Source organism: Muntiacus reevesi, chromosome 9 (genome assembly GCF_963930625.1).
Source record: "Muntiacus reevesi chromosome 9, mMunRee1.1, whole genome shotgun sequence".
NCBI classification, from domain to species: Eukaryota; Metazoa; Chordata; class Mammalia; order Artiodactyla; family Cervidae; genus Muntiacus; species Muntiacus reevesi.
In genome coordinates this window covers 10,434,482-10,455,572 of record NC_089257.1, presented here as the reverse complement: position 1 = coordinate 10,455,572, position 21,091 = coordinate 10,434,482, and the positions used below count along the sequence as shown (strand labels likewise).

The 21,091-nt window shown below is 37.1% G+C and overlaps 1 protein-coding gene and 1 pseudogene across 1 annotated transcript; both read left to right on the top strand.

The window, feature by feature from the left end:
* The first annotated feature begins 9,375 nt into the window (after positions 1-9,375).
* On the top strand, positions 9,376-10,316 carry LOC136174673 (olfactory receptor 8K3-like; annotated as a pseudogene).
* A 9,833-nt stretch (positions 10,317-20,149) lies between these two features.
* On the top strand, positions 20,150-21,091 carry LOC136174607 (olfactory receptor 8K3-like). The gene has a single exon (XM_065944780.1). The coding sequence runs from the start codon at positions 20,150-20,152 to the stop codon at positions 21,089-21,091; it is 942 nt and encodes a 313-aa protein (XP_065800852.1).

Sequence of the window (21,091 nt, the reverse complement as noted above, 5' to 3'; positions counted from 1 at the left end):
ATTTCTTTGAGAGTTTGCCATGGAAGCTTTGAGTTATATTTTTATATTTTATTGGGATCTTGATTCCTATCTGCTTTTTGATCAAACAAGATAGTTACATTTCCTTATCTGTCTGAAAAACAAAAATATTGCTTATTTAAAATTGGTGTTTTAATTATTTTTGTACTTTTGCGTAAGAGGTCTACTCTATGCTGAACTAGCTTTGTGCCTTTGTTATGGGATAACCTTCTTCAGTATTGGTTCATAAGAGTGTGTAAAAACTCCTTTACTATATATGTATGCATATATGTGTACTATATTATACATTGTATTTAATATATTTTATTATATTCTATAATTTTTATTCTATTGTTTGATTGCCATGATTTGATCATCTCTTTGTAGTAAACACAAGACAAAATTCCATGATTTGGTCAATATTTCTAAGACGAATGTAATAAGATATGTGACAATTTGTTATATATATAATATGTATAAAAATATCCTCTTCTAAATTGTCACTTTTTTGTTTAATTTTTTATTTTTAACATTTATGAAATTGTATTTACATCATATAGAGACTGTACTGTTCTTTGTTCATCATCCTTAAAAACTCAAAAACATTTTCACTAAATCAAGAAAAAGGCAAGTAGGACTAATTTTTCCCATGATATTGACATTTTAATGGAGGTGGTATTCAATATGGTAAAGAAAAAAACAAAAACAGTCCATATTGGAAAGAAGGAATTTAAACTGTTTATTAGTACATGATGAGATTGTACAAGTGGAAATCTAAACTATAAAAAAAAAGCATTGAATTAAATGGTGAATTAAGAATGTTTCAAAGAGAGATCAGTACACACAATAATTTTTATTTCTATATACTACAAATGAAAAATTAGAAATGGGATTGTTAAATGTTGTTATTGTTCTGTCAACAAATCGTGTCTGACTCTTCATGACCCTATGGACCGCAGGACGCCAGGCCATTCTCTCCCTCATTATCTCCTGGAGTTTGCCAACCTCATGTGCATTGAATTGGTGATTCCATCCAACCATCTTATCCTCTGTCACCCTCTTCTTCTTCTGCCTTCAATTTTTCCCAGCATCAGGGTCTTTTCCAATGAGTCGGCTCTTCACATCAGCTGGCCAGAGTTTTGGAGCTTCATCTTCAGCATCAGTCCTTCCAGTGAATATTCAGGGTTGATTTCCTTTAGGATGGACTGGTTTGATCTCCTTGCAGTCCAAGAGATTCTCAAGAGTCTTCTCTAATACCACAGTACAAAGGCATCAATTCTTAGGCTCTTTATGGTCCAACTCTCACATCCATACATGACTACTGGAAAACCTTGTTAAATTGTTAAATACCTGTTATAAATTCATCATAATTATGAAATGTTTAAAGATACATACAAAATATGCAAGCCTGTATGGTAAAAATTAGAAAATATTCCTGAAATATATTAATGGAGGCATAAACAAATGAGATCTTACCATATTTATTTACTGATTTATTCAATATTAGGTAAATATCACAATTTCTCAAATCAAACACAATTAAAATTTAAGCAGAAATTCTTTTTTGATAGGAATTGAGAAGCTGAAACCAAAATACATAAAGGAGCTAAAATCAAACCATACAGAGCAAAAGATCTAGAATAGCTGAACTAACTTTAAAAGCAGGAATAAACTTGCAATATTAGCATTAAGACAAACAGTAATGGTATACAGCCTTATTTCAAAGCTACAGTTATTTTTTTAAAAGTCTGCTCCTGATATAAAAATTTGCAATATATATCAATGAAAAGATATTGATAGATCAGAAATAGATTCATGTGTGTATGAATAATAAATGTTCCATAAGTTAAAGAGAAAAACAGAAAAAAGCCATTTTGTGGAGAAAGCATAGACTTTCAAGTTCTCCTTTCATCTTGTTTCTGTCCTGAGACCTTGTAACCAGTGGGGGCATTCCCTCTGGTTTCTGCTGGCTGAAGATGCTGGTTGTCGGACTTGTATCAAGGCAAGCCAGCTGGCTGGGGCCAGAGTCATGACGTGAGAGGCAGCATTCCCTTGTCCAGCCATACCGGTTCTCAGGGGAGTTACCCTTAAGAACAAGTTCCAATCCATAAGAGAACTTTGTCACTCTTATCTTCATTGCTGGAAAATATCCAGTTCTGGAAAAATTCAATCCCAGTTTTGCCTACCTGTTGTCATAGCTGGAGGCACACAAAGGACTTTGCTTTCTTAGGCTATCTTTGGAAAGAACTTTGGACCTTGGGAGAGGAAGCTACACATTTTGCCTTTTTTTAGAATGTCTCTTGCTTCCATAGATAAGCCATGTCATCATTGTTTAGTCACTAAGTGTGTCTACTCTTTATGACCCCATAGACTACAGCCTGTCAAGCTCCTTCTGTTAGTGGGATTTCCCAGGCAAGAATACTGGAGTGGGTTGCCATTTCTTTCTCTAGGAGATCTTCCCGACCCAGGGATTGAACCTGCGCCTTTGCATTAGCAGGTGGGTTCTTTACCACTGAGTCATCAGAGAAACCCATACAAATGCCATACAAAGGCCTATTATTAATACTTTTGAGTTAATAAAAAGGCTTGGGCCTTCCCAGGTACCTCAGTGGTAAAGAATCCTCCTGCCAATGCAGGAGACCTGGGTTCAGTCTCTGGGTCCAGAAGATCCCCTGGAGAAGAAAATGGCAACCCACTCCAATAATCTTGCCTGGAAAATCTCATGGACAGAGGAGTCTGACAGACTACAGTCCGTGAGGTTGCAAGAGTGGGAGCCACTTAATGACTGAGCAAACGAATGGGTGAATAAACAAAGTGTGATTCTTAAATACTCAGTGAGTGCAATCACTTATATGCTAAAGTGGATATATATCTTTAAAACATGAGTTTGAATACTCCAACTTTGTCTTTAGGTGTTACTTTCATATTGCATTTGACCTGCAATGAGCTTTCAGTACAAAATTGATTGCTGAGATAAAGCAGTGAAGGCTCAAACAAATCACATACCTCATTGGATGACATTCAAATTTAGAGTCAACGTTCTAAAAAATCCTATCCTAGACACTTAAACCAAAACATGGGTAGTTGGAACATCATCAGATTACCAGATTATTGTTAAATTAAAGAAAAAGTGGACGTCTCAAATTGATAAATTAGCATCTTTTTATTAATGGAAATGTGCAAGAGACTGGGCTCATTGAAATTATTGCTTTTATATTCCCAGAAAAGTGAAAGTGAAACTGTTAACTGCTTCAGTAGTGTTCAAGTGTAAGAAAAAAAAGAAAAAGAAAAAAAAAAACACTAATAAAATTCATAGAAATTTCAAAGAAAGAAATGAAACATCCCTATTTGCAAAAGATATGCTTTCTAATAGACAATCTCCACAAAACTATGGAAAGTAAAACAATCTGGAAAAACATGAGTTCACAAAGAAGACAAGATATATGATTAACAAAAATTATATAAAAATATTTATATATACATATAGGTATTAATAAAACAAGATGATTTATAGTCACTTTATAGCTAATGAAAATGTACATAAAAACTATCAAAGCTTGCACAGGATCTGTATGCTGAAAAGTATAAACTCCAATTTTAAAAATCAAAGGAGATTTGAATAATTTAGTAGCTATATTTAGCTCAGATCTGTATACTTAACATAAAATTCTTCCCAAATTGATCCATAGATTTAATGCAAACCTAAATAAAATCTCAGCAAGATTTAGTGCAGAGGTGATTTTATACTGCATTTTATTGAAAGGTTAAGGGCAGAACATAAATGAAAACACATTTTAAAATTTAGTATAACTAGGAAAAAACACTCCTTCATGTTAGGATTAATTATATAACCAAATAGTCAAGATTTTGATATTGGTAGAAACACAAACATATAAATTAATGGAACAGAATAGACAACACAGAAATAGATTTTTACAAATAGTTCAACTAATTTTCCCTAAAGTTGCAAAGGTAATTCAGAAGAAGGGGTGTAGCCTTTTAAAATCATTGTGCAGAGGTAGTTAGGGATATGGGGGAAAAACTAAGCAAGCAAGTAAATAATGTTGACCTAATACAATAATTAGCTCAAAATGAAGAACAACTTGACTGTCAAATGCTAAACTATGAAATACTTGGGGCTTCCCTGGTGGCCCAGTGGTAAAGAAACTGCCTGTGGTGCAGGAGACTCCAGGTTGGGAAGATGCCCTGGAGAAGAAAATGGCAATCCGCTCAGTGTTCTTGCTGGAGAATCCCATGGACAGAGGAGACTGACAGGCTACGGTCCATGGGTTCACAACAGAGTCGGACATGACTTGGCAACTAAATAACAGCCACAAATAAAATATTTAGATAAAGCAATAGGGGGGAATCTATATCTAGGATCTAGGTCTGGTGAAGAGCTCATAGCATGCATAGGTGCTCAGTCCCTCAGCTGTGTCCAACTCTTTCAGACCCCATGGTTTGTAGCCCACCAGGTTCCTCTGTCCATGAGATTTTCCTGGCAAGAATTCTGGCGTGGGTTATCATTTCCTTCTCCAGGGGCTCTTTCTGACCCAGGAATAGAACCTGTGTCTCCTGCTAGGTAGGCGGATTCTTTACCACTGAGCCACCTAAGAAGCCCATATATAATTCCCTACTTTTCAATAATGAAATAGGACAATTTTTTAAATATTTCTATACCATCATTCATTTGAGAAGACCACTGTGGACTTGCAGACTTAATGGGCCTGCTCTAGAGATAGGTTTAACTAAGAGACTTGTATACTACAAAAGGAAAGTTAACCAAGAGTTTAAAAAAAAAAAAAAAAAAAAGGTAGGAAAGAATAAAGAGGAAAGAAATAATTGCCCTAGAAAACTGAAAAGCCAATCTCCAGATATTTTGCTGTGGTCTCAGGACTTTAGGGATGATCAGCAAATTCTCTGACACCTCCTCAGGGAGAGTACCAAAAGGTGAAGGAGATCCATAAATTGTCCCCCTTAGCCATGTGGGAGCCACATGGGGGAGTCACGACAGACTTCACTACAGGTAAAGTGAGAGAGTGTTCCATGTGATGCCGCGTTTCCAATATGCTGACAGCGGTTCAGTGACAAATTCAAAGTTTCACATTAATTCACTGGCAACGCCTGAGCAAAATGAACCATTTCTGATTCAGTTCTCTCAGGAATAGGACTCCTCTTCTGTCTTCATATTAATTATTTGAAAATATTCACATATTTATAGACTAATCCCTGAAAAGCATTTCTGAAATATCATCGTGAAGCCCATTTATACAAATAACGATATCTCCAGTGGAAGGCAAAACCAAGAGTAAGTAAAGCAAAACTAAAGATGCGTGAGGGTGTCCGTGGTGGTCCAGCTGGTAACGAATCTGCCTGCAACAACCCTGGTTCCTTCCCTGGATCAGGAAGACCCCCAGAGAAAGAAATGGCAACGCATGGCAGCATTTTTGCCTGAGAAACCCCGTGGACAGATAAGCCTGGCGGGCTGCAGTCCAGGGGTTACAAGAGTCAGACACGCTTTAGCAACTGAAACACCACCACTGCCAAAAGCACAGGAATATTTAGAAACTGGCAAAAATAAGAAGCCTCATGTATTCAGTCTCTCATTGTGATGTTCTTCTAAATGCTTATTCATTTAGTGCTCTGGGTGTCTTTTGGTGACTGTTTCAATATCATTTAATATTTAATGATTATGTACTTCAGTATATGAATATGATTATTTCTGGATCCCTTGATGAGACAAAAGAGCATTTCCTCCTTACAATGAGATGTGGAAATTGCTATTTGGTTATTAGCAGGCTTTTAAGTACCTAGTTTTATGGCAATGGTGCAATTTTCAGCGTGTCCTTTAATTTCAAGTGGAATCTGACCGCAAATTAGATAAAATTATCTCACAGGGCACAGCTTTAAAAAACTGACAATCAGGATTTTTTAAAAAAATGTTAAACTATGAGATAGCTATTTGGGTCTATCCATAGAATGATAAAGCTGTGACAAAACAACCAAAAAGATTTCTATCATTTCCTACCTTTACAGGAAAATTGGAATTTACAAAGTCTGATTTTTCTTTTCAGCTTTTCAGCTTGCAAAACGAAGACAAGAAAACAAGATTTATACTACTTATTGTTACATTTATTTAAGATATTCCTCTACAGTAACTGTTGAGTGATATACATTTCATGTTTCTGATATTAGAAAATTGTTTGCATCAAGTCCAGGTAGACTATCAGGAGGTCTTAAAATTGTAAACAATATTTTAAGTGAGCAAAATGCTAATTTCATGTAAATACTTTTATCTTTAATGTTATAAATTTTTTAACTAATTTTCTTACAGACCACTCAGAGACTACAGTCACTGATAATTTATTGTAACCAATGTTATTTATATTTTTCAAAGGAGGTGTTTATGTTGACAATGTTTTGCACCTAATAATCCTCTTACCTTGATCTGCCATTTACCTCCTACTCTTGTGAGTTGGTTGTTTAGATGTATCTGACTCTTTGAGACCCCATGGACTGTAGCCCGTTGGTTCTTCTGTCCATGAAATTCTCCAGGAAAGAAGACTGGAGTGGGTAGCCTTTCCATTCTCTAAGGGATCTTCCCAACCCAGGGATTGAATTCAGGTTTCCTGCATTGCAGACAGTGTCTTTATCGTCTGAACCACCAGGGAAGCCCACCTCTTATTCTGATATATTCATACTATGTTTATTATTATCATATTCAGATACACTTTCATTTGATTTTATAAAATGTTGATTTGTGTTTTGTGTTACATTATCATTTTGGTGGAGTTTTGTGACCTTAAAATACAAAAAAAGTTAAGTAACATATAATCCATGTATATCTATTTAATGTATTTTATTCATGTCTACAGTATTGTGTGGGGTTTCCCTGGAGGCTCAGTGGTAAAGAATGCATCTGTCAATGCAGGATCGATCCCTGGGTTAGGAAATGGCAACCCACTCCACTAATCTTGCCTGGGAAACCTCAGGCACAGAGGAGCCTGGGAGAATACCGCCCATGGGGTCACAAAGAGTCAGAAAGGAGTTAGTGACTAAACAGCAGCGTAGCATTGTGTGACATAGTAACCTTACACATTTTTTTTTTTTTTTAAAACACAGCATCTTCTTTTCAAAACGGAGTTTTTAATGAATCTTCATTATGCGGAAAAAATGCCAATGGCTACTCTTTCTTTCCATTTGCTTAGATCTCCTCGCATTCTCCTGGGTTCTTGCATGACAATGTATATTTGAATTGTTACATACAAATTAATATATGCCAATTGTAGTGAAAATGTTCCTAGGGAAAGATTATGTTTTAGGAAAATTTGCCTCATAATGAACTTTCATTTTTGCTAGCATAATAAATAAAACTAGAACATAAAGAACCCACTTTATAGACTTCAGAGGTCCAATTTTAGCCCTGCAGAGGGGAGTAGTGAAGGGCCTGGAGTAAGTTAAATGTGCTCCATTCTACTTGACCTAGTCCTCACCTGTTGATCATTACATCACAGCCTTGACAAATAAGACAATGTCACAGTACAGAAGAACTGACACACAAATATATAAAGAAACTCTCTTTGAGCTAAGTTATTGCCACATGGAAGATGTATATATATTTGTTTTTTATCTGATTTCCAGGTAAGCCTAAACATATTGAATCCCTTAATCTTCATTTTTCTCTCCCAACCACCCTGTAAAGAAATATCAGTTTTGCATAAGAAAATAAATATTTTCAGATAAATTATTTACCCAAAGTAATCATTTGTATATAACAGAAAATATAGCAGAGATTATATATGTTTACTGGAGAAGGACATGGCAACCCACTCCAGTACTCTTGCCTGGAAAATCCCATGGATGGAGGAGCCTAGTAGGCTATAGTCCATGAGGTCGTGAAGAGTCGGACATGACTGAACGACTTCACTTTCACTTTTCACTTTCATGCGCTGGAGAAGGACATGGCAACCCACTCCAGTGTTCTTGCCTGGAGAATCCCAGGGACGGCGGAGCCTGGTGGGCTGCCTTCTATGGGGTCGCACAGGGTCGGACCCGACTGATGTGACTTAGCAGCAGCAGCTGCAGCATATCTATATACATACATGCCACACATATTTTTATAGAGGCATAATTCTCACTGTAATCTATTATATTTTTCTTATTTATACAACTGTCCAATATTTGTTGTCTGTTAACTATTTCAGTCTGTATCACCTGAACAAAGGATTTTGAGGGCTAGGCGTTGAAGTAACAGGTTCTATGAAAGTGAAGTGAAAGCGTCCAACTCTTTGCGACCCCCAGGCTCCTCTGTCCGTGGAAATCTCCAGGCAAGAATACCGGAGTGGGTAGCCGTTCCCTTCTCCAGGGGATCCTCCCAACCCAGGGACCAATCCCGGGTCTCCCGCCTGGCAGGCAGACTCTTCACCATCTGAGCCACCGGGGAAGCCCGCTGTGTTCTTTACGCTTTGGAATTTATGGCTTTACATTTTTATCATAATTCTCACATAGTTGAATAATACAATTCTTACATGTGCTAAGCGATATGTAAGTGATATTATCAAGTATAATTTATAAATATCACAATGTGGTTGAATTACATAAATGACTAGCAGAAAACTTTAAATGTGTATCATATAAGTTTATATATGTATAAATTTATATATGAATCACACTTTTAAGTTTATTTCATTTCTAATGTACTTCTATGCATACATTTCTGTATCTTTATCCATGTGTCTATAGGTATCCACACCTATATGTGTATCTATATGTTTATATGGGGCTTCCCAGGTGGCCCTCGTGGTAAAGAATCTCCCTGCCAAGGCAGGAGACATAAGAGACACAGGTCCAGTCCCTGGGTCAGGAAGGTCCCCTGGAGAGGGCATGGCAATCCACTCCCGTATTCTTGTCTGGAGAATCCCACGGACAGAGGATATTGATCTATCTCTGTGTTTATGTCTAGGTATACCATCTATGCCTTTCTTGTTTTTCAGCTTTAGCACTGCTGAGATTTTGGGATGATAAGGGTGCTATGAGATGTTTAGAAGCATAACTGACCACGGACCATTATGTGCACGCACTGCTCACCTTGCACTTGCAATAACCAGTGTGTCTTTCAGATGTTGACAGCTGTTATTTGCTTAGTAAAAGAACTCCTATTTGAGAACTAATGAATATCTCAGACTCTGTCTCTATCTTTATTTATGCATATTATTATACATAGGATAAGGGATTTTAAAAAATATCCTGTTTTGGGAAGTTAGGATGTATTTTACTTATACAAGCTTCACATATGAAAAATCTGCCAGGTGATAATACCTGAAATCTGCTTACTATGCTTGATGTCTCCACCCAGAATACATATCCTGATAAAACTGCATGAAAACACAAAATCTTACTGTGCCAAATGAATTCATCCTCATGGGAATCACAGACCGCCCCGAGCTGCAGGCTCCACTGTTCGGACTCTTCCTCATCATCTACATGACCTCAGCGGTGGGCAACTTGGGCATGATCATCCTCACTAAGGTGGACCCCAGGCTGCAGACACCCATGTACTTCTTTCTCAGGCACCTGGCTCTTACTGATCTTGGCTATTCAACAGCTGTAGGACCCAAAATGTTGGCAAGTTTTATTATGGATCGAAATTCAATCTCCTATTATTTGTGTGCCACCCAGCTGGCTTTCTTTATCATGTTCATGATTAGTGAGCTTTTTATTCTGCTGCAATGTCCTGTGACCGCTATGTGGCCATCTGTCACCCCCTGCTCTACACGGTCATCATGTCACAAAGGGTGTGCCGGGTGCTGGTGGCAATCCCCTACCTCTATAGCATATCCGTGTCTCTTATAATCACTGTAAAGATTTTTAATTTGTCCTTCTGTGGCTACAATGTCATCAAACATTTCTACTGTGACTGTCTCCCCTTGATACCTTTGCTCTGTTCAAATACACAAGAAATTGAACTGATCATTCTGATCTTCGCAGGTGTTAATGGGATCCTCTCCCTTCCAATAATTCTTATGTCTTATCTGCTCATCCTTGTAGCCATTCTCAGGATGAACTCTGCTGAAGGCAGGCACAAGGCTTTTTCTACCTGTGGATCCCACCTGACAGTGGTCACTGTGTTCTTTGGGGCTTTGATATTTATGTATGCACAACCAGAGTCTAGACACTCCTTTGATACAGATAAAATGGCATCTATATTTTACACCCTTGTTATCCCCATGTTAAATCCCTTGATCTACAGTTTGAGGAACAAAGATGTAAAATATGCACTACAAAAGGTGTGGAATAAGCTTTGTAACAGTTCCTCTTAAAGCCTACGTACAGTTCCTATCCTTTAGGTTCTGGGCTTCCCTTAGATTCCTATCCTTTAGATTCTCTATGTGTCTTTAAATGGAATAGTGAACACAAATAAGTTCAATGTACTTTTAGAGATTGCCTTTTATGTGCCAGTAGCACTTTAATGTGTTGTACTTACTAGCACACAAAACAAGAAAATATCTGCCTTATTTGACCAAGAGAGATTAATCACAAATATAATTAAATAAATGTTATTATACACAAGAATTAGTGAGGACACTACAGATATTCAAGCAGGTGAGGAAAGTGGGTATGCTGTGTGTGAGAAAGGAAGAATGGTAGATATAAAAAGTGAGTTTAAATGATTATTGCTTTTCTCTTTTTCTTTGGTATAAATTTATTTGTTTTAATTGGAGGCTAATTACTTTACCATATTGTATTGGTTTTGCCATACATTCTCAGCTACTAGAATGAACTTCCCCATGACTATGTCTGTATTTGGGCGTATGCATATGTTTTTTTGTAAGGATATCTATCTGTTTGAGCCCCCATACACTTCGAAGGCATCTGAAAAATTAAACTTCCCTGGAAAAGGACAAGGCAACCCACTCCAGTATTCTTGCCAGAAAATTCCATGAACAGAGAAGCCCGGTGGGCTACACTCCCCGGGGTCACAGAGAATTGGACATGACTGAGAACACAGCACAAAACTTAAACTTACTGTGGTTTCAAGGAGGCCCAGTGTAGCGCGATGATCGGACCTCAGGGATTATCTGAACTTTCCCAGGTGTTTCCATACTGCATGGAGGAGGCTAGAGTCCTGACCTGTTCTCATCCGTGAAGTTGCTCTCATACATGAGCCCTAGAAAGCCATTAACTCAGCACAGTTTGCAATTCAGTAACCCACAAAATCAGCACAATGTTTTATTTCAACCAGTTCATTCTCTGTACCAGTGGGCATTCCAATCAAGATCAATTTCCTTGATTACAGTTAGCAATCTCTACTGTATGCCTGAAGATTAAGAAAGCAATACTTAAATGCTTTCATCACAAAAGAAACGGTAATTTGATGGAGATATTGTTGTTGGTGGTGTTCAACCTCAAAGTCATGTTCAAGTCTTTGCAACCCCATAAATCTCAGCACTCTAGGCTTCTCTGTCCGCCACTATATCCCATCTTTATTGTTTAGTTGGTAAGTCATGTCTGGCTATTTGAGACCCCATGGACTGTAGCCAGTCAGGCTCCACTCCATGGGATTTCCCAGCCAAGAATACTGGAGTGGGTTGCCACTTCCTTCTCCAGGAGATATTCCTGACCCAGGGAGTGAGCCCGCATCTCCTGCATTGGCAGGCAGATTCTTTCCCACTGAGCCACCAGGGAATCCTAGAGCTTGCTCAAATTCATGTCCATTCAGTCAGTGATGCTATGTAATCATCTTATCCTCTGACACTCCCTTCTCCTTCTACTGATGGAGGTATTACCTCATGCTAAGTTGTAATCATGCTGCAGTGTGTAAGCGTATCAGATAACATATTGTACACCACAAACTTACACAATGCTGTAAGCCAATTATATCTCAGAGATGCAGAAAAAATAAATCTCTTGAGGTCTCCCATGGACACTTTCAACTTTGTATTTATAACTTTTGGAGATTATGATTCCTAACTGTTTCTTTTTGTTTAATGACGTTATTCAGCTGGTAAGTCATGTCCGACTCTTTGAGATCCAATGGATGGCTGCATGCCAAGCTTCCCTGTTCTATGCCATCCCCCTGAGTTTGAGCAGACTCATATCATTTGAGTCATTGATGCTGACTAACCACCTCATTCTCCGCCACCCCTTTCTCCTCTTGCCCTCAATCTTTCCCAGCATCAGGGTCTTTTCCAACGAGATTACTCTTCCCATCAGTTGGCCAAATTATGCAGCTTCAGCTTCAGTATCAGTCCTTCCAATAAATATTCAAGGTTGATTTCCTTTAGAATTGACTCATTTAATATCCTTGTACTCCAAGAGACTCTCAAGAGTCTTCTCCAGCACTATAATAGGAAAGCATCAATTCTTCAGCTCTCAGCCTTCTTTATGGTACAACTCTTACATCTGTACATGACTACTGGAAAGTCTATAGCTTTGACTATACAGACCTTTATTTCATGAGGTTGTTACATTTCCTGACCTCTGTGAAGATCAAGAATATTTCTTATTTAATATTTGTGCATCTTTACATAAGTGGTCTATACTATACTGAATTAGGCTTGCTATCTCTCTCATGGGGTGACTTTCCTCAATATTGGTACATAAGAGCTTATGATATATTTTTATTAAGATCAATTTGATAATTCTTCTTATAAGAAGCAAAAGAAGGTAATTCCATGGTTTGTTCTATGGTATGTTTCTAGTGAAAGTGTAGTAAGATAAGTACCACTATATAAATATTATGTCTTGTGAATTCTTCTAACCCTTCTAAATTTCCACTTTCATTGGTTATATTTAGTATTTTAAACACTCATGAAACTTTATTTGCATCATAGATTAAACATTTTTTCCCCACCATCATGGATTAAATTCTTTATATAGTCAATTAAATCCAAATTAAAATTATTTATTGGAATAAAAAAATAATTGTAGGTACTCTTTCAAGTGAGGTAAAATGTGAGGAATTTATATAGTTGATTTTTTTAATTATTAAGAAAAATATGTACTGAATATAAACATGCCAAATATAAATGTAGAAAAATTTTGGTTTTTGGAAAATGTATGTTGGACAAAGATACAGTAAAATGATTAATATTGATAGCTTCTGAGAACATGAAAATGTTTAAATTAATATTTTTGGATATATACTTTTCTAAATTATCTTCAGTGAATAAGTGTGACTTTTATAACAGAAAAAAGTAGAAGAATCTAATATTTGGATTTGAGAAAAATAAACTGTGACTATATATATATCCCAATATCCCATTTCTAAATTAAATCTTGCTGTGCATTGTATAGTCCCTCAAAAGATAAACCAGAAAGAGAACAAAATATGTAGAGTTTTACAGTTTGCTAATATATATTTTTTTCATTTTAAATGTTGTTCTTCAGTCACTAAGTCATGTCTGACTCTTTGTGACCATGAACTGCAGCACGTCAGGCTTTCCTGTCCTTCACTATCTCTTGGAGTTTGTTCAAGTTCATGTCCATTGAGTCAGTGATGCCATCCAACCATCTCATCCTCTGTCACCCTCTTCTCCTGCCCTTAATCTTTCCCAGCATTAAGATCTTTTCCAATGAGTCAGCTTTTTGTATCAGGTGGCCAAAGTATTGGAGTTTCAACTTCAACATCAGTCCTTTTAGTGAATATTCAGAATTAAGTTCCTTTGTCTTTAGTTTTCCCATTTATATTTAGTGACTTTCCTATAATTGCTACTTTTGGTTCAGAATAGCATGTAAACATTTGTGTGATCAGTTGCTCCATTGTGTCTGACTCTTTGTGACCCTATAGACTAGCACACCAAGCTCCTCTATTCAAGGAATTTTCCAGGAAAGAATACTGCAGTGAGTTGCCATTTCCTACTCCATGGAATCTTTCCAATCCAGGAATTGAACCCAATTCTCTTCTGTCTTCTGCATTGGCAGGCAGATTCTTTACCACTAGGCCACCTGTGAAGCCCATATAAGCAATTAAGCCTACCCATTTCATGGATCTTAATTAATCTCATGATGACTCCCGTCTACATGTACAATTACTAAATAAAATATATATGGTTTGATCCTGTTAATCTTTTGTCAATCTAATTATTAATCCAAGCAAAAGCTACTGTGTAAAGAAGATTTTTTCCTCCCCTTTAGCTATTGATTCATTTATTTATTTTTGTGTCGTGGTCAAAGCTCAGAAACAGCAGAAATGTCCATCTATGTGAGGTCAAAAGAACCTAGAAGAGTAGAGGAAAACCTTCAACACCAAAAATGCAATCATTTTAAGTGAGAGTTCATGGTAGCTGTATTCATCATAGTAGAAAAGTGAAAGAACCCATAAGTCTTTCCATAAGTGAATGTTTAAACAGATTATCATCAATACCATGGAATACTACTCAACAATGTAGGGAACAGATGATCTATACACACAAAAGTGCCAAAGAATCTCAAGAGATTTATGTTGAGAGAAAATTCCAATCCCTATTTTCTGTATGAAAAAGTGTAGCAGTGGAAAAGCTTAGTGATGACCAAGGGTTGGGAATGGTGGCAGAGGAGGAAAGAGGCAGGCGCAGGCAGCTTGTGATGACACAGGTCCTTATTGGAATGGGGTAACAGACTGTAATAACTAAAATGGTAGTTTATGCAGTGAAGAAAAAGAAAAAAGCAGAAGTTGTAAACAGCCTGTGACAGAAGCTCACGACGAAATAAGAAGTGCTGCGGTGAGCTTGGTCACTCAGTTGTGTCTGACTCTTTGTGACCCCTGGACTGTAGACACCAGGTCCTCTGTCCATGGGATTCTCCAGGCAAGAATACTGGAGTGCATTGCCATTTCCTTCTCCAGAAATAAGAAGTAACTAATTTCTGTCTCTGAGATATAAGTAAAAACAATCACATGGGCAACAAATCAAGGAGGAAACATCTCATATTAGCATAATATATTATTTCAATTTCCTAAATATATTAAATACTGTAATAAAACAATGTTGAAAATTTCTCCACAGTCATACATTTGAGAAGAACCTGTGGAAATACTGACTCTCGGTTTGCACGCCCTATAGATGCAAGATTTAATCAAGAGTCGTGTGTGCTACAAAAGAAAAGTCAACCAAGATTTAAAAGATATATAAATGTATGTATATATATGCAAAGAAGGAAGGGGGGGTGGGAGGAAGGAAGTCAGGAAGTAAGGAAGGAAAGAAAAATGTCCCAGGCAATTAAAAGACAATCTCTAGACATGCTGTTTTGCTCTCAATACTTTAGGGATAATCATCAAATTGCTTGGCATCTCCTCAGGGAGAATCTCAAAAAGTGAAAGAAATCCATAAATTCTTCTCACTTAGCCATGTCAGGAATACAGGTGAGAGTCATGAGAGATGCTTTTACAGGTAAAATGACAGCATATTGCATGTGATGCCTCATTTTCAATATCAACAATGTTTCAGTGACATACTCAAAGTTCTAGTTTAGCTCAATGGCAAAGCCCAAGCAAAATGAGACCATTTCTGATACCGTTTTGTTTGTTTTCCACTACCCCATAATTCCTGAGCAGGAATAGGACCTCTCTTCTTGTCTTTTCATAATAATATGTTGCATGCTAGTCCATAGGATGACAGACAAAATGCTGAAAAGCATCTTTGAAACATTACCATGATATTTGTTTTGCATAAACGATGATATCTCTAACGGAGGGCAGAGCAAATGACAAACAACAAAAGAGATGCGAATGTTTAGAAACTGGGAAAACTCAGAAGCTGGGGGTCTTGTCTTTCTTTTTTAACTCTTTCTGAATTCTTAGTTAGTTAGTGCTCCATGTGCTTTTTTGTGACCTTCCCTCAACATAATTTAATATTTAATGATTATTTAAATGCATGTAAAAGTATAATTCTTTCCAGATCCTTTGATGAGGCAAAATGAAATTCCCACCTCACACTGAGACATAGAAAACATTATTCGCATATTAAGAGACTTTTAAGTAGCCAGTTTTACGGTAATGGTACAATGATCAACATGTTCTTTGATTTCAAGTGAGAGCTGATAAAAAATATATAATTATCTCATGAGGTTTAGCTTTAAAAAATTAATTGGTATTCAACAAAGATATTAAACTTTGAGAAAACTATTTGGTTTTTGTAAAATGCTGAAGCGTGAGAGAAAAGAAAAAACACTTCTATCTTTTCTCATATTTACAGGAAAATTGAAATTTGCCAAGTTTGTATTTTCTCACTGTTTCATATTTACAAAACAAACCAAAGAAACAAAAACGAGTTTCATATTCAGTTCAGTCCAGTTTAGTTCAGTCGCTCAGTCTTATCTGGGAGTTTGTGATGGACAGGGAGGCCTGGCGTGCTTCTTATTAAATATATTGAAGATATTTTTCTAAAATTATTCTCTAGTGATGCACATTTCAGTATTTCTGATATAAGAAAAGTGTATGCATCAAGTCAAGATTGGTGATTAAGAGGTCATAAAATTGTAAGCAGTATTTTGAGTGAATTAAATGCAGATTTCATGTAATCATTTTTACATGTAATGTTATAAAATTGTGCTTTTATTCCTTTTCTTATAGAGATCCTTTAGAGATTACTGTCACTGTTATTTTTATTTTAACCTGTATCATTTCTATTTCTTTAAAGAAACATTCAGGATCACAATATTTTAAATTTAACAATTATCTACCTTAATCTGCCATCCACTTCTTACACTGCTATATTCTTGATGTGTGTATTATTAGGGACCTTCAGATATATTTTTATTTAGTGATATAAAAATAATTATGTTTTGTATTATAGTTTGAAGGAATTTCTTTGGCGTAAGATGTAAATTTACAATGGCGTGCAAGGACCCATGTGTAGCCATTCTGTATGTATTTTATCCCATCACCCTAGCACATTATTACGCACATAGGGACTTTGAACATGTTTTTATCATACTGAGCGGCGCTGTGCTCAGTTGCTGAGTTCCAGGTGACTGCGACCCCACGGACTGTAGCCTGCCAGGCTTCTCTGTCCATGGGACTTTCCAGGCAAGAATACTGGAGTATGTTGCTGTCTCCTTTCCATGGGATCTTCCTGACCCACGGATTGAACTCATGTCTCCTGCATTGGCAGGCAAATTCTTTAACACTGAGGCACCGGGGAAGTCCCCTTGCCGGGGTCCAGCCTCGGCAGGATCCAGGGGATGCTCTCAGAATGAACGGCGTAGGTGAGAGAGAGGGAGAAGACACGTGAGACCAGCCTTGATAAGACCAAGTCTGCGAGGGAGAGAGAGAGAGAGAGAGAGAGAGAGAGAGTGACCAGACGGGGGTGTTTGCAGGCTCTGGCAGAGTCTGGCAATGCTTTATTTTTTACCGTGGCTTTTAAACCCTAAATTAGTACATTTCTAAGGGGAAGATAGTTTAACATTACATGAGCTTATTCTTCACCAAACCAGGGTGTTTTCTGCATACTTCTTTGTTTATGAGGGTCTTGTACATTATCTTCTGGCCTTGGGGCCTACTGACTTTTTATGACCTAGGTGAATGCAAAGCTGTTTTCTGTAATCTATTCTTTAGTGAACACAAAGGTCAGTCCTTTTGCAGGAGTTATCAGTTAAATTTATCTAAAAGGTTTACCACACAAAGACTCTGCAGCTCCAGTGAGGCAGCCCTTGTTTAGCATTCCCGGTTAAAATTAACAGTTTTAAACTCTTATTTTTCTAAATCTTTAACTATAACCACTTTTAGAATAATATTTTTATGTTCTCTAATAGGGCTTCCTCACCCTCGAAGTGCTCTGTGCCTATTAGGGCCTTTACGTGATCAGGTTCTTTATGCTGTTTTCTGATTAGGGTATTATAAGCAATCATGCATATTAGCACCAAGGGCATAGACGCATTTGCCAAACAAACTAAAATACCAGCAAAGGAGTTTAAACTAAAACACTCCTTTCACCCTGGATAATTTCATAAAATACCACCACCCGGGAAACTTATTGGTTAAAGTTCTAAATTGATTCTTATTTGGGAAGAGATCGGAGAAGGCCTTCTGCCTGTGTCACAGAAATTAGGGAGTAGTCTATTGAAGCAAGCACCAGAACGACAGATATCATCTTTAAGGTGAGCGCCGGGGGCAGCTTTTCGGAATCCCTGAAAACCTGATCCGCCTTGCCCATCAGGTTTTCTCCCTCATGACCTTGTCATGGGTGGGATCTCGTGTGCTGGCTCCCAGCACCCTTTTAAAGCATAGCATCTCTTTATTCAAAGCAAGTTATGATATTCAAGATATGAAAACAATGCTAATGACTTCTCTTTCTTCCAAGTTGCTCAAATTTCCTCATTTTACCCTGGGTTCTTGCATAACAAAGTACATTTGAATTCTTACAAGTTAGTAGAAGTCCATTATAATGAATATGCCCTTTGGGTCAAATTAATATTTTAAGAAAATATATATCAAAATAAAGTTTTATTCATATTTTATTAAAATAACTAAAAAACTTAGAAGATAAAAAATACCCAAGCACTCTGATGGCCCAATATTATTTCTGCAGAAAGGGCAAGACTTGGAGTAAATTGTATGTATTCCATCGTACATTATATAATCCTCACCTGTTAATCATATCGCCCTGACAAATAAGGTATGTCACAGTGCAGATGAATTTACATACATAAAGAAGATCTCTTTGAGCTAAGATATTGTCTCCATTTTATATATATGTGTATATATATATATATACACATATATATATATTTAAACCAATAGCTACTTGATTTTCAGGTAACATAAAGGCATTTAATTATTTAATCCTCATTTTCCCACCCAACAATCCTGTAGTTGTGTTGGTTTTGTGTTTGAAAATAAGCTTTCAGATAAGTTGAATTATTTGCCCAAACTAGCCCTTTTTGTATACCATAAGGAAATTTAATACAGAGATTCTATCTATCATCTATCTTTCTACCTACTTATTATACATCTTATATGCTTCTTCACAGATATACAAATATGTCTCACTGCAATCTATTATAGTTTTCTTATTTATACAGCTGTCTAAAATGTGTCAAGCATGTCAACTGTTTCAGCATATGTCAACTGTGCATAGAAATGTATGGAACTCTGTGTTGGTGTAGCAAGTTCTGTAGACTTTCTGAATTCTGGTTTTAAAATTTTACAATGGATAGTATTTACTTGCATCATAATTTATTGTATAATTGGCATATGCATCATCATATTATTAAATTTAATTTTTACATGTCACTGCTGCTGCTACTGCTGCTAAGTCGCTTCCATCCTGTCTGGCTCTGTGCGACCTCATAGACAGCAGCCCACCAGGCTCCCCCGTCCCTGGAATTCTCCAGGCAAGAACACTGGAGTGGGTTGCCATTGCCTTCTCCAGACATGTCAACTATGTAATCGCAATTATATAAATGACTAGATAGAAATTATAGAAAGTTTATAAGAACAGCACAATAATAGTTTATATATGTAGCCCTCAAATTTATGTCTTAACTTTTTTTTGTCCTATCTATGTCTGTTATCTATTGTATTTCTTGTCTGTATCTCTACATCTATATATGTATATATGTATCTATTTATCATCTATCTATAACATCCTGGTTTTTCAACTTTAGTACTATTGATATTTTAGACAGATATGGTGCTTTATAGGGTGTTTAGAGGAATCACTGACCTCTAATCATCATATGCTGGTAGCTTCCACATTCCACTTGTAACAATTAACATGTCTTCTTAATTCTGACAAATGTCCTTTGGCTAGTAGCATAATTTCCAGTTGAGAAACAGCAACTCTCTCTGTCTCTCTCACTATATGTTTTATTGTAGACAGGAAGATGAAAGTGTTAGTTGCTCAGTCATGTTTGACTCTTTGCAACCCCCTGGACTGTAGCCTGCCAGACTCCTCTGTCCTTGGGATTCTCTGGGCCAGAATACTGGAGTGGGTTGCTATTCCCTTCTCCAGGGGATTTTCCCAATTCAGGGGTTGAACCCAGATCCCCTCAACTGCAGGCAGATTCTTTACTATCTGAGCCACCAGATGAGTTTATTTTCAAGTATCCTAAACTGGAAAGTTTAATCTGTTTATACTAGCTTTGTATAGTGAAACTCTCCCAGGTGATGATACATAGAACCTATTGACTATGTTTATGTTTCTACCCAGAATAGGTTCTCTAATAAACCTGAATGGAAACACACAATAGAACAGTGCTAAATGAATTCATCCTTATGGGAATTACCAACCACCCTGAGCTGCAGGCTCCATTGTTTGGGCTCTTCCTCATCATATACATGATCTCAGTGGTGGGCAACTTGGGCATGATCATCCTCACCAAGATGGACTCCAAGCTACAGACACCCATGTACTTCTTTCTTAGACACCTCGCTTTTACAGATCTTGGTTATTCAACAACTGTGGGACCCAAAATGTTTGTAAATTTTGTTGAGGATCAAAATGTAATCTCCTATTACTCTTGTGCTATACAGCTAGCTTTCTTTCTTGTGTTTATTGTTAGTGAAATTTTTATTCTGTCGGCAATGTCTTATGACCGCTATGTGGCCATCTGTAACCCTCTCCTCTACCCAGTCATCATGTCACAAAGAGTGTGCTGGGTGCTAGTAGCAATCCCCTATGTCTACAGCACGTTTGTGTCTCTTCTCGTCACCATAAAATTATTTAATTTATCTTTCTGTGGCTACAGAGTCATTAGTCATTTCTACTGTGACAGTCTTCCTTTGTTATCTTTGCTCTGCTCAAATACACATGAAGTAGAAATGATTATTCTGATTTTAGCTGGGTTTGATTTAATTTTCTCTCTTCTGGTAGTTCTTGTGTCTTACCTTCTCATCCTCGCATCCATTCTCAGGATGAGCTCTGCTGAAGGTAGGCACAAGGCTTTTACTACCTGTGGATCCCACTTGACTGTGGTCATAGTGTTCTACGGGACTTTACTGTTTATGTATGTGCAACCAGAGTCCAGCCATTCCTTTGACACTGATAAACTGGCTTCCATATTTTATACTCTCGCCATCCCTATGTTGAATCCCTTAATCTATAGCTTGAGGAATAAAGATGTAAAATGTGCACTACATAGGATGTGGAAAAAGTCATGCAACCTTTTTTATTAA

Bases quoted from the DNA above. Each gene is read 5' to 3' on its own strand.
- LOC136174607 (XM_065944780.1), top strand. From the start codon at position 20,150: ATGGAAACACACAATAGAACAGTGCTAAATGAATTCATCCTTATGGGA.